General features: G+C 42.7%; 1 protein-coding gene across 6 annotated transcripts in view; it reads left to right on the forward strand.

The window, feature by feature from the left end:
- LOC139537066 (kelch-like protein 13) overlaps nt 1–14568 on the forward strand; it is an 86500-nt gene that overhangs the window by 27561 nt on the left and 44371 nt on the right. The window contains exon 1 of one of the 6 annotated variants that reach the window (XM_071337921.1): nt 7488–7859. The exons of the other annotated variants lie outside the window; for them this stretch is intronic. Within the exon in view, the coding sequence (XP_071194022.1) occupies nt 7762–7859 (98 nt within the window). The 5' untranslated portion in view covers nt 7488–7761. Of the gene's footprint in view, nt 1–7487; nt 7860–14568 lie in introns of those variants that run through there. 6 annotated transcript variants of the gene reach the window in all.

Raw genomic sequence — 14568 nt, forward strand, 5'->3', positions numbered from 1 at the left:
AATATGCTGGAAAACGCTGTTCTCAAAGAAGCACCTGATTCGAGCCGTTTCATGTGACGGCGATGAAGATATCCGTTTTAAACGTAGAAAGAGGGGAAATGTAAATATTGCAACAACTAGGATGGGTTAATATGACTAGGATTGTGCCTCTGGCTTCTGGACAACGAAAGAAAGTTGGTATGAAAACCAGTAGAACAGGAGAGAAATGCTGTGAAACGTTTTTGGTTGCTAGCTTAACTTCTTATGGCTGTAAGCGGAGCCTTGAGTACCCTGGAAAGAGGTGGCCATTTCAAACGGCCTCGTTCTCAATTCTTGCTCGTACAATATGCATATTATTATTAATATTGAATAGAAAACACTCTCTAGTTTCTAAAAACGTTTGAATTATGTCTCTAAGTGAAACAGAACCCTTTTTACAGCTCATTTCCTATCCGGAAGTGAGATTTCCAAAAGCTAAGTCGCTCTTCAAAAGCTTGTCTATAAAAGGTCATGTCACTTAGGACTGTAGAAACACGTCATACACCTTCCTCTGGGTCTCATGCGGAAGTGAGAACAGAAAGGAGTTGAATATCTCTTTCAGAGAATGCATACACCCTCTTTGAATGAGACGACCGCCATAATTTATTTTTCCTGAGGCGCGAACTCGGACCAGGACTCTCCACCTGGAAAACGGTCGTTCTCGATGAATATGACATCTGGCTTCGATTTTTTTTGATACATGTCACAATATCATCCTAAAGTATGTTTTTTTAAATATAGTTTAATTATATTATTTAAATTTATTCGGGATTTTATACGTGATGCGTAGGAAGAATTTTTTTCAAGATGGAGAGGTTAGCACAGGAAGGCCAGTGTGTTTGCTAATTCAAGAGGGAAATAGTTCGTTTTGGATCGAAACAAAGCTGGTTCTGAACAAAAGACCCATTGTACAACATTCTGAATGAAGATCAACAAAGATAAGGACCCAATTTGGGATGCTATTTCATATATATCTGTCGAACTGTGCTATGCTACCGTTTGCCTTGAGTCAATGCTGTTGCTATGTTTGCTATTGTAGTAAGCTAATATGACGATATATTGTGTTTTCGCTGTAAAACACTTAAAGAATCGGAAATATTGTCTGTATTCACTAGCTGTATTCACTTTCATTAGCTATCCACCATATATTTTTCTGAAATGTTTTATGATGAGTAATTAGTAGTTGACGTTGGTGTCTGTATTTACTCTGGCTACTCCCGTGCTATTTCTGACTGTAGCTATAATGGTAGCTATGATGGTAGCAGTAATGTAAAACTGATTTATAGCTGAAATATGCACATTTTTCGAACAAAACATAGATTTATTGTGTAACATGTTATAGGACTGTCATCTGAGGTAGTTTTTTCTAGGTTATTTAGGTTAGTTCTAGGTTAGTTAGGTTGGCTTTGCATGCTAGCTGCATGCTAGCTGCATGCTACCTGTGCTGTGAAAAATGTCTGTCTCTCTTTTTGTATTTGGTGGTGAGCTAACATGAATATATGTGGTGTTTTCGCCCTAAAACATTTAAAGAATCTGAAATATTGTCTGTATTCACAAGATCTTTGTCTTTCATTTGCTATCCACCATATATTTGTCTGAAATGTTTTATGATGTGTAATTAGAGTAGTTGACGTTGGTGTCTGTATTTTCTCTGGCTACTCCCGTGCGATTTCTGACTGTAGCTATGATGTTAGCAGTAATGTAAAACTGATTTATAGCTAAAATATGCAAATTTTTTGAACAAAACATAGATTTATTGTGTAACATGTTATAGGACTGTCATCTGAGGTAGTTTTTTCTAGGTTATTTAGGTTGGTTCTAGGTTAGTTAGGTTGGCTTGTGCATGCTACTTGCATCCTACTTGTGCTGTGAAAAATGTCTGTCCTCTTTTTTATTTGGTGGTGAGCTAACATAAATATATGTGGTGTTTTCTCTGTAAAACATTTAAAAAATCGGACATGTTGGCTGGATTGACAAGATGTTTATCTTTCAAATGCTGTATTGGACTTGTTAATGTGTGAAAGTTAAATATTAAAAAAAAATAGATTTTGAATTTGCCGCCCTGCACTTGAGCTGGATGTTGTCATAGGTGTACCGGTGTCGGGCTTGCAGCCTTAACAGGTTTAATACTGTAGCTGTTCTTGTTAGCTGCTTCGTGCTGCTCCTCTCTCCCATTGCTCCCTGCAGCCTGTGACTGTGAGTAGCCAAGCAACGAGTCTCCGCTCTGTCTTGCTCGTGGCTAGAGACGGCCATTAGTTGACGTAAGAAAGCTACTTTCTAACTCAATAAACTCACTCACTGTACATGACTGTTTTCGGCTAAATACTAATTCCAGTCGACAACGACACTTTTCCAGTTGTTGAATTCTGGCACCAATTTAATTATGCAAATTAACCTATAGACTGAAAAGCAAGACTGGTCAAATTTATTTTCAACGACTAACGGTTAACCAATAGCATCCCTACATCCCACTTAAAAGATGTTTAAGAAAGATAAATATCATTGACCATTAATGTGAAAAGTAAAACACTAACCAGTTTAGTGTTAAAAAAAAACACTAACCTAGTACCAGTACTATTTCACTACTCCTTGGTTTGTTTTATTTGGGCCTAGCCAGAGTTTGTGTTTGTGTAAAAGTGGATCATGACTAAAAAGGAGATGTTCCAAAACAGAGAATGTGAGAAGGCGTTCATAGTGTGTTCCTGGGGTAGAGGTAGGCTCCTTTAGCTTGGTTCTAAGCTGCCTGCTGCTGCTGCACCCCTCAGCAGAGCTCCTCCGTCTTCAGCACCTGCTGGGCCTCTGCTTTCATCACCGATCCCTCTGATGCCAGGCTAACGCCCCTTTTCTGCTTTCGCTACCACAGTCTTTGAGATTTTCTACGCTGGGTGAGTTTCTCTCAACTAGCACTTTCAGCAGAATTATTTCTCACCCCAGAAATGCTTTGATAATGCCAAATGCAGATTATTTTCTGATCAATGACGTTTAAGGCCTTTGCATTTGTTTTTTACATGGTACTTCTTAGTTGAATCTATCCAAATGTAGACAGCAGAGTGTTGTTGTTGAGGGAGAGCTATTCTAAATCACTTATAACTGACATTTTGATTGATTTGATCTGCTGTGCCCTCTGGTCGCTCCACTTTGGTGTCATCAATGTTTTTCCATTCCTGTGACAGCTGGATAGACTGTCAGATGTGATTAACCCATTTGGCTGTTGGTAGAGCATGGCACTTTTAATAACCATGGTTGTGGGTTTGATTCCCGCGGGGGGACCAGTACAAAAAAATGTATGCACTGTGGTGGTTAATTTCTTTACTATCAAATTAGGAGAGACAAACTTATCACACAAGTCATAGTCATACTTAAACTAAATCTTTATTCACTTATTAATAAGGGAGCAGGTCAATACAACACACACACATAAAGTGAATCAATTGAGTGCTCTACGATAATGATGGCTGGTTGACATCACTCTCAGGTGATTCGTTGAGAGACCCAGGACAAAGGTTCAAAGGTCTTTTATAGCCAAGATACACCCCCTCCAGTCTACATGACAAACAACAGATGTATGGAATGGGTCACAAGGCTAAGATTTGTATGAAAGATACTTATAATTCAGACAGTGTCTGCTGTAAAAACTGTTCTCGTTGTGTAGAGACCAGGGTCTGGCCCCCCAACTCCATACTGGAGCCATTTTCCCCTGGGACCCCAACTCCATACTGGAGCCATCTCCCCCTGGGACCCCAACTCCTCCATACTGGAGCCATTTCCCCCTGGGACCCCAACTCCTCCATACTGGAGCCATTTCCCCCTGGGACCCCAACTCCATACTGGAGCCCTCTCCCCCTGGGTCCCCAACTCCATACTGGAGCCATCTCCCCCTGGGACCCCAACTCCATACTGGAGCCATCTCCCCCTGGGACCCCAACTCCATACTGGAGCCATCTCCCCCTGGGACCCCAACTCCATACTGGAGCCATCTCCCCCTGGGACCCCAACTCCATACTGGAGCCATCTCCCCCTGGGACCCCAACTCCATACTGGAGCCATCTCCCCCTGGGACCCCAACTCCATACTGGAGCCATCTCCCCCTGGGACCCCAACTCCATACTGGAGCCATCTCCCCCTGGGACCCCAACTCCATACTGGAGCCATCTCCCCCTGGGACCCCAACTCCATACTGGAGCCATTTCCCCCTGGTACCCCAGTACAGAAACATTAACTCATGCTCCGGAATGCGGTGTTGTTAGGCTTATCATCCAAAAACATGGTAAATCTCCTGTCATGGTAAATCTCCTGTCAGTGTTAAATCTCCCAGAGGCTCATCCTCAGTAGAACACACACAGATGAAAGTGTTCTAAGAACCCACTATTCTATTCCATAAAACAACCATTTGATGCAATAACAGTATTATAACATAACCTTGTAATTTCTCTCACTTTTTTACTACTGTAAGTCACTCTGGGTAAGAGTGTCTGCTAAATGACTAAAATGTAAAAGATGAGATGAGGAACCACGCTGTGTGGTGGTGACAGCATGTGCGGTCAGCTGCTTGAGGGTGTGTCTGGTATTTAGACGGGCACAGTTCCTTCTGCATCCAGTAGATGGTATACGTTTGTCTGTTCTAGAGTCAGAATCTTGAGGGCCGTCTTGTCTGTTCCTCTTATGCTCATACAGGCGTGTAAACACACCTACTGGCCAGTACAAATGTCAGACATAGGCATGGTGCACAAAAAGCAATGTACAACAATCTTATGGACAAGCAAGTGTGTGGATGGTCAACACTTCCTTTAATACAGTGTATGTGTTCTTTTAGTACAGTGTGTTCCTGCCAGAACAGTGATGGGGTGTGTGTTATAGCGAGACTCAGAGAGTACAGCTGTGTTCCATCACAGTGAGGGTGTGTTACTGACTTTTGGCCTGTCTTCCAGGGCTGTCGGGTTGGTGTGTCTGCAGAGCTCAGGAGTTTCGCACTCGCGCACTCTCTCTCGCTCTCGCCGTGGCCCTAATGGCCTCTGAAAGAAGCCCACAGATCGATGCTCATCGTGGCTCTGATAAATGCAGCCATTGTCAGGCTTTACTCTAAAAGCTGGGGGAGTTTGGTTATGGAGGATCAGGTTATCACTGCTGGCTCCTCCCCTCTTTGTTCCCAGCCTGTCTTGTGCTTTATAGTGCTGCTCAGTTGTGGCTGGCAGGGCAGAAGTCAAACAGTTGCTTTGTGGTGGTAATAATGATGCAGTTTCTTCAATAGATGTTCGGATAGACATTCTGTTTTTGAAAAAGGTATAGGTTCCGTGATGAAACATTACAATGATTGTGAAATAATTAGCTCAGTCTGTTTAAATGTGCAACTCTGCATTTAGGACTATCTGGTGTCATGACAGATCCATGTTGAGATGTTTTCCCTCTCCTATCCAATTAGATTTAGGTATGCGTCTAAATAAAGAGTTGCAGCTTAAGCGCTCTAGAAACAGGCTGTAGTGCAGTTTACTGTAACCTGCACGTGGAGCTCAGTTTTCTGATCCGGAGGCAGTCTTGGTGTGTTTGTTCACTCTCTGTTATTAATTGGTTTGTGTATGGAGACAGAGCAGGTAAGAATGAACATCTTCAACCATGCTTTGTTCACTCAGACAGACACCATTAATTATTTTATGTGCTCAGCACCATCCCCACTCATCTGGTTTCCTTTGTCTGTAAAAAGATTTAAAAAAGATTCTCCCTGCCATCCTTTGAAACCACAGGCCGAGACCGAGCACATGACCACCCTGCCTGACAGACCTGGCTGTGTCCTCTGTTGAATGAACTCCACAGTGAATAAGTGGCCCAAGACATCATGGCTCCTCTGAAAATACCTGCAGTGGTTCTACTTGGGATATTCTCCCTCGTTGTGGGACGAGATAGTGAGTCAACCTAGAGGGAGGGATTAAGGGCAGGTTGGAAGACCTGAGGCTCCAGAGTGAGAAAGCAGGAGAGGAGTGACTATAGGGGTCCCAGCTTGGCTGAGGCTGGCCAGAGCTCCACAAGGGGTCATTTTTCACGACGTGAGTAGAAGAGATTTGAGAAGTGTGTTGAAACAAAGGGCTAAAGAGCGGGCTTGCCAAAAGGAACTGACACACAGGAAATGACATTGCTATAGATTTCTTGACAGGGCCTTCAGAGCTCTTCAGACAAGAGGAACTGTAATCGTGGAAATGAGCTGCACAGCGCTCTATTCTTGGCTTTTATTTTGCTCTCAGTGCTTGGGTGGATGTTGGTCTTAGGAGGAGAGGAGTTTCAGTGTTTCATCTTGATCAGCTGGCTGCCTCAGGCAAGGCCAAGGCTGACTGCACACTGTGTTCCTGCTGGAGGGTTCGGTGGATGACAGCCATGCAGGGGACAAATTTTGAGGTGGCAATCTAACTGGATGAGTCCAATGGAATGAGAGATGGAAGGTTCATTGTGTATACCAGTGTACAATCTGCCATGCTTGCATATTAGGCTCATCGGAGTGGGGAATATACATTCCCTCCAAAGGTGTAGGGGGCCATGTAGTCCATAGAACTGTAATGATATTTTTATGATATACTCTTTGTCCTACTTGGAATTACACCTATGCAGGTGTGTGTGAAGTCACACTAGCTAGGTTTCCATCCAATTGGCGACAGATTTTCATGCAAATATTCAAAAATCCGCATAAAAACAATATGGATTTTTTTTCTCCCACCAGAGATGTTTCCATCCAATTGACTTGTTGCAGATAAATGTTTGCGTTGTATAGCGAGTGTGCCCACTCTGGTAGTGGCACTTGTGCTCTAGCCACCAGCGCTATCTGTTAGCTAGAGACTGTTAGCCACCAGCACTGGAGACTGTTAGCCACCAGCGCTAGAGACTGTTAGCCACCAGCGCTAGAGACTGTTAGCCACCAGCGCTATCTGTTAGCCAGAGACTGTTAGCCACCGCGTCGTTAGCTAGAGACCACCTATAGCTTTCATGATGACATTATTATGGACAAAAGAGAGATTATTTTTATTTAACGGCAGCCAAGCATCGATGATCATGTCACCAGAATAAGAACCTCGATATTTATTGGAAAGGAGCATCAAGTTCATCACCTTGCACTTTCACCACCCTGTGAAGTTCACGTTTATTTCATCTGTAGCCTAATAAACTGCATACTTTCCCGACCAGTTGTAGTGGGACGACGACACATTTCATCACGTGACTCCAAATTTACTTTGATATTCCTCAAAGAAATCCAAATGTAATTTTTTTCTTCTTTTTATATCCCAGTGTAAACTAGTGGTATTTTAGGCACTGCTCTCTAAGGGTGGGCAGATGCTAGCGTTTTTTCCCCCCCTCCCTTTATCTACTCCTCCCTCCACCTCTCCCTATAACAAGCCCAGCACTGCAGTCGCCGCTCCTTTAACAAGGTGGCACTGTTGTTGAGCTGCTGGGCTAGAGTCGGCACAGCCTCAAAGGGCGACAGGACCGGAGAGCTTTTCCCCCTCTAACAGGAGATGACTGTGAGTTGGCCCAGTAGGCACAGGAGATAGGATCCGTTGGCTTCTTCTCACTGCTGCCACTAGTGTCATAAACCTGTGTGTAGCCTGCACTGCTGCTGCCTGTACCACTCCACCCCTGTCGCTGCTGCTCTCCCTCCCTCTGATCCGAGTGGGCAGAGTGGGATGGAAGCCCTCGCTGGAAGCCTGTTCGTGGAAATGCTCTTTGCCGTTGTTAGCGCTGTAGCTCCGTGCTGGTGACAACAAAATGCCGTTGAAATGGAAAAGCGGTTCTCCTGTCAGCTGGAAATTCCCAGTGCCAGTTCTTAAGACATCCAGGTCCTCACCGCTCTCTCCTGCCTACATGTGAGTAAAGACAGAAATGGCAATCACATCTTAATAAATAACCATTTGTTATGCACATCATGCTGTGGTGGTGGTGTATTTTCTGCTTTCTTTTTCAGTTGTTGTGTCCCCCTCTCTCATTGCAGCCTAATTGGGCGGAATATGATGGGAGCATTGTTGCGTGTCGAGAGCGGTCGATTTAATACCCTCCTTTGTGCCTGGCCAACTAGCGGAACACTGTCCTCTAGAGCAGTGTGGCTCATTATCCATGGCCGTGGCCCATTTAGTTTTTTCAGGGGCTAGGACCACGTCCGCCACCCTCCGCCCTCCTTGGGGCTGTGTTTATCCGCCTGCAAAGACTGCTGGCCGCCACAGCAAGCTTGGGAGGAGGCTGCATGCCTTTGTCAGGGCGTCTGGCGCACCCTGGTTTAGGAGTTATTGTCGTCTGCTGCTACTGCTGCTGCTTCTCTGGATGGGGGAGGGCAGAATAGGGAAGGTGCATCCAGGCTCTCCTCCTTCCATCTCCCCCTTCTGTGTGAGAGATGCCCCCCTATCATGCCCTCTGTCAGTCACCCTGCTAGGCTAGCTGAACGTAAATGGTGGGGATCCGGTTATCTCCTCACTAGTGAACAGTAACCTGGCTTAATTTGGTTTGGAGGACTGGCATCCTCAGGAGCAAAGACCATATCAATGCTGCCAATTCTGGCTAGTGTCAAGTGAAAACTCACATTGGTACATTGCTTCGTGCTTCAGGCTAGATTGAAAGGCTCATGGTTGTTGATGAATGTGTGTGATTTTTGGCTTCATTTTATCAGAATATTTCGAATGGAATTTCAGGCTCTGTTTGTAGTTCTTTATAGCAAGAAGAATTGAGACGGTCTCCATATGCTTTACCATACAGTAGATAGATCATTTATATTAGATATTGGAAGGTACATTCTGTATCATTCATTGCTGCTTATTACCATAAAATGTCTCAATTATGAATGAGGTATGTAGCCTACATGACTAACAAAGCACATCATGAGTTAACCTTCCCTTTCTATAACCAGAGAGATGCCTTCTGAGTGGATGCATACTGTACCTTTTGTTGAAATTCCAGTTGTCCATGCCCTGTTTGAGTAAACTCCCTTAAGTAAACATACGCATGGAATGTATGAATTTTCCCATCCACACATTATATTAACATATAGAACACTGAGAAATTCCCACAGTACCCAAAATTCTGAATATACCTTTAGTGTTCAGTGTTTGAGGTAAATGGCATGGCAGGTAAATCTGTAAAAGAACATTGTATTAAGGCTAAATGTGCACAGTTTTACAGTTACATCAATTCTCTGCCTGAGATATGTTCAGGATAATCATTCCAGAACATAAATGACAGCATGGGAAAAATTCATTTTCAATTAGTCAATTTCAACATTTTCTTCAATAAACTTCTGCCATAACTGTGTCCGTAATTGTATATAAAACAGTTTATTTCCTGAATTGATTTGAATTGAGATGGACTTGACCCCAGTCCTGATGGGGTGTTGCTTATAAGCTTAAATTAAGCTGAAGCCACCAATTCTCACATGATATATTTAGGTTCTCAATCATCATTAAAGTACAGGCCTAGGCTAGGGCTATAAACCAACATATTTTACCATTGCATATAGCTCTTTGTTTCTTCCGTTAGGACAGCAAAATAGCCTTTCCCCTGTAAAAATGACAAACAAAAAGAGTGGAACTGTAACATTTAATACTGAGCCATGCCCTGCCCAGCCCGACCCAGCTGCTATTTGGACTTTTATACGTTGTGTGATGTGTTTTTAGATGGCCTGATGTGACGTTAGCCCTCTCATTATAGGTTCCTCTGTGGTTCCTCCATGTAGCCTACTGTAACGGAGCGGAATGGCCTCCATCTGTGTGCGTAGCTTCTCCCCTTTCTCTAGATATGGCCGTTTTCAACATGGAGAGAGCAGCATGTGTGGATGTCTGTATGCTAACATATAACCAGAGATCCAGGGACAGGGTGGTATTTTAGGAGGAGTTGGTGTGTATTAATGTGTGATTGTGTGTTAGCTGGAGATTATTATGGAGCCTGGTCTGTGTGTTTGTCTGCAGTGATCTCACTCAGGCCTAAATATAGCCTCTGCCTGTGGTGCAGATTTCATGCTTGGGAGGAATGGCAAAGGTGCACTGCCCGGAAGCCCTGAAATAACTGGAAGTTCAATGGGAATTCAAGGCAATTCCAAGTCCTTAACAGTTCATTTCATCCTCGCCTCAAGGACACTGGTAAAACCAGCAATGATATTCAGTTGTTTACGCTTCCACTATAATTCTTAAACATTTCCCCATCTGTATTCCTCAGCCAATGTCCATAGGATTGTTCGGCCCCCGTGTTAACCACTGAACGACAAGGCCATAAGACGAATTAGTATAAGCTGTACGATCTGCTCAGGAAATGACATCATAGGCCTAATGTTTCATTACTAGGCCTAATTATAAGGTGATTGACAAGAAATTAAACAGAAGTGGATTTATTTTTCATGGTGTGTGGAGAAGCACAACACCCTGATTTCCTGGTTAGGAAATAGCCCTGTATAATAGCATCCGAGGGGAAATAGTTATTTAAGAAAAATAGTAAATAAACCAATCTAAAACTAGATAGAAAGTATGTATATCAAATAGCTGCTCTTTTTCTGGCCCACGTTGATTTTGACAAACAAAAAAATCTGTTCGGCCCTCCGCTGCATTTACATGAATGTTGTATCTAGGGGAGTGTGTATCTACCCTGGCAGGTACAGCAATGCTATAGGGCCCCCCAGGCCCCAGTCCACTGTGATAGGCAGCTAAACCCAATAGTACCACATTTTCTCCTGGTTTGACCTGTTTGATTGTCCAATGTTTTCCACAACACTCCAATACTCATCAAGCCTACATGTTCTGTGCCCCCTGCCTGTCAATTCAGTACGGTTATACAATGGGAACAGCACATCCTCAAAAACCCAATATAAATGTGATTACACAATACTCAGGATCTTCAACACAATAGTAATAATGCTTGAAAGGTTTCTCTAAATTTCAGAGTCCTTGCTCTCTCTCCCCCTGACAGTGTTTTCTAATGAATCATACCTTTGTGTTCACAAAACGGCCACAATTAACCTTTTCTACAGAAATATAAATAGAAGGCTGGCTGAAGTTCGAATGTCTTATCTATGTGAATGGATATAGGCCTGTGCAGGTGGGGGAGATCGGAGAGGGTGGGTATTTTATTGGCGTTAGTAAGTCTCTTAATAGAATTGGCCTTTTACGAGAAAATGTTGTCAAACGCATGCAGCACCGTCTGCCGCTGAGACAGTCAGTGGAGAATATATGCCGCTGTGTGTTTTGTGTGGCTCCTGCTCATAAACTGTACTCACCCCCAAGGTTTATTTATGTTCCACACCGCTCAGATAGGATGGCAGCTCTGTGTCTTCATTAGCATATCTATCTCCCTGACTTTTTAAATTATGAAAGCCAAAATCTGCTGATAATACTGCTGGATGAATGCTGGAGGACTTAGTGTTTCACAGGAAGCACATTTGGTGCATGATGTGGTGACTCATATTGCGTGACTGAAAAACCTCAGGAAGTCTGTTCTCCTTCATATCAGAAATGTCAATTGTCTTTGCATAATCCTTCTCAATAGATACTCACCAACCTTCACTCAAATTGCATGTAGTGAAATGATATAGCAGGTGATGATACCAGAGGGTTGCATGATCAATCAAACAGTGTTTGTAGCTGCTATGTCGTCTTAACAATGGAGTGGCATCTGTTTGCGGTCTAAATGAGCCCTCCTATTAGTAAGAGTGTCTGCTGTTTATATTACATCATAGCTACTTTTGTCTAAGTGAAAAATTCGGAGCGACTTCAAAGCTGGTATTGTAATGCACGTAACATTTTTTGTAAATTAATCAATGTTGTTTTTGTCTTCATTCGAGTGCTTGGTGCTTTCTTTGCATATGGATACAAACACTAACAGCCGTCAACCATTTATTCTCTTCTAGTCAGCAACGTCCTGGTTTTAAAGGTAGTTGGATAAAAAAGTGAAAAGACACCTTTCTGTTTGATCTGGCCGCTCCCTCAAAGCTTAATTAAGAGGCGACCGTCGGGTCCAACAAAGTTAAAAGGGATGTTGGGTAATCAAAGACTGGGATGTGCTAAGTTCTTCAGTGAATCTCATTCGCAGGGAGCAGAAGGTCTGGCACGACATGAAATCACATCACAGCTGCTTCTCTCACCAGTACCTGGAACATGCTGTAGTTCATCATTATGAATGATTGAAAAAATTTGTTATGTTGATTCTCTATTTTGGGTACATTGCTGCTCGTTTCTCTCACCTGTCTGAAACAAAGTCCTGGTTTTATAAAGCGGTGCACTGTCTGCCTCTGTAACGTTGATACAGTAGAGGAGAATGGAGGTTATTTGAGTTTCCCAGGGTCTTTTTCCATCCTTTGTGGTACTGTTGGACTGTGAGTCATATGGCACAGGATGACACAGGCAGGGTTTCATTGTTGGCTTTTTCCATCATGAGGTGCAGCCCAGGTAGCAAATGGTATCATTTGTTTTTTCCTGTAAAGCACATTACGTTGCGTTCCATGTCTGTTGGATAATGAACGCTTGATTTGATTTGCGCCTGTTTTGGTGTTTGGGGGGAACCATGCTCAAACTACAGCATTGTTAAACTCAACTTGCAGCTTTGGTTGGTGTGGAATGCTGCACAGTATCGAGCCATTTAATTATACTGATAACCAGCTCCCTGGGGGAGACAATTAGCCATCTTTTGTTGGTGTTTGTGGTGGTAGTGGTGTTGTGTGTTTCTTTGTTGCAGTTCTGTAAAGGGATTGTCTCTATTTTGATATTCTAAGGCCCTATTCCCACTAAGAGATATGACGGAGAGTCTGAGGAGCGGGGTGGCGAAAGAGATATCTAGTTTTAAATTCACATTGCATCCTTGCCTTACCTGTCGTTGTCGCTGGCAACGTGACATTCTTGGTCAGCAGCTCTAAATGACCGTAAATATCACAGTAGCCACTAGCCAGCAAGCACAAACTATTCAACAATGACAGTTTCTTCTGAAACATATTACACTAAGCTATTGAATAATGCAACCAAATCATATTACACTCTTGAATAAAGCAATAATTCACAAGCATGTGCAGACAATTGAAGGGTTTATTTTCTCATCTGTAGGCTACACTCATTACATTTTAGCTTCAAGACAAAAGCGCAGAGTTGCTGAAAGCAAGGCTTCATCAAGTAACGTAATCCTATCAAAAATGAACGATTGACCCTCTCATACAAATGTAAAAGTACAGTAGGTCTACCTTAGAACATTGCAACAAACCAGGCTTCATTTTTTTAATCAATATCATGCAAATCATTACATGTGGTAAGTTTCGCGTTTTAATGTCACGTGCACAAGTACAGTGAAATGCCTTTCTTGCAGCGGCGTATATCGTGAGTGTGTGTGTAGATTCAGTATAAAAGAGTCAGTATAAATGTGTGTGCGTGTTATGCGTGTGTGTGTGTTGGAGTGCGTGAGTGTGTAGGGTGCTGTGAGTGCATAGAGATTAGTGCTGAGCGATCAGTGCTTTTTGATTTTTTGGGGGGTTCGGTTCAAAAAGAATCACGGTTTTTGGTTTCGATTATCTTAAAACACTAAAGGGACTATGCATTATGTGGGTTGAATGCTGTAACAACACACAATAAAACAAGTCCCATGATGGTCGTGGCTGCCCATTACTGCTTATCACTTATTAACCATCATTTATTCACTTAGCTGTAATACAGTATTTCAGTTGTTGTGTATGTTACGTTTGTTTTATTTGATTACTTTATGATTTAATTCCAAGTCATCTAGTCTTTATAGAGCTGCTGCCTATGCGCTCTGACAAAATTCCTATTTTGTAGTTCTCAAGTAAATAAGGAATATTTTTATGACTGCTGAATACCAACTATTAATCACTTAGATCGTGTATTTTCAGCTAGAGATGGCTCTCTATATCACCGGACGATCGCGCATTCTTCTCTCTTCTGTAGCAGGCGTAAAAGAAACAAAGACCGGTCAAATAGATGCGCAAAGGATTATGGTCATTGTAGTTTATTACTGCTAAACTGAGTAGAATGTTGGCCTTTTGGAAACAACTCCCTACCTACTATGTCACACAGTTCAAGCTGGGTCTGATTTATCTCTAGAGAAACTGGGATGTGCGCATTGAGCTCACTCCCTCCCAAAAAAGAAAATGGAATTCAAATAATTGAATGAAGTTGGTCAATTAGATAAATCATAACAAAAAAAGGCAGCACCAGGATACAGTTGACCAGACTGAAGCATAGACTAACATGGGCTTCCATATAAAACAGCTTGTTGCAGTGAATTCACTTATAACAGTTGTGACTGAAAACGTGGGTATAAGTGAATTCACTGCACGAGCTGTTTGATATGGAAGCTCATACCCGCCATAAAACATATAAAGTGCCTCATGATTTGTCAACGTGCACAATTAGTCTGTGCTTCAGTCTGGTCAACTGTAGCCTACTGATAACAACCACAGCTGCAGGTAGTCTAGAGAAGCCTGGCCAGGGAAAATGCAAGGTCATGTTTTAATAGCCTAAGCTATGTATTTATGGCCTAAAATAGGCAGTTATTTTGGTTTATATTCAAACTTTGTGGTGGCCTTTTTAAACAGATATATTTTTA

Source organism: Salvelinus alpinus, chromosome 13 (assembly GCF_045679555.1).
Source record: "Salvelinus alpinus chromosome 13, SLU_Salpinus.1, whole genome shotgun sequence".
NCBI classification, from domain to species: Eukaryota; Metazoa; Chordata; class Actinopteri; order Salmoniformes; family Salmonidae; genus Salvelinus; species Salvelinus alpinus.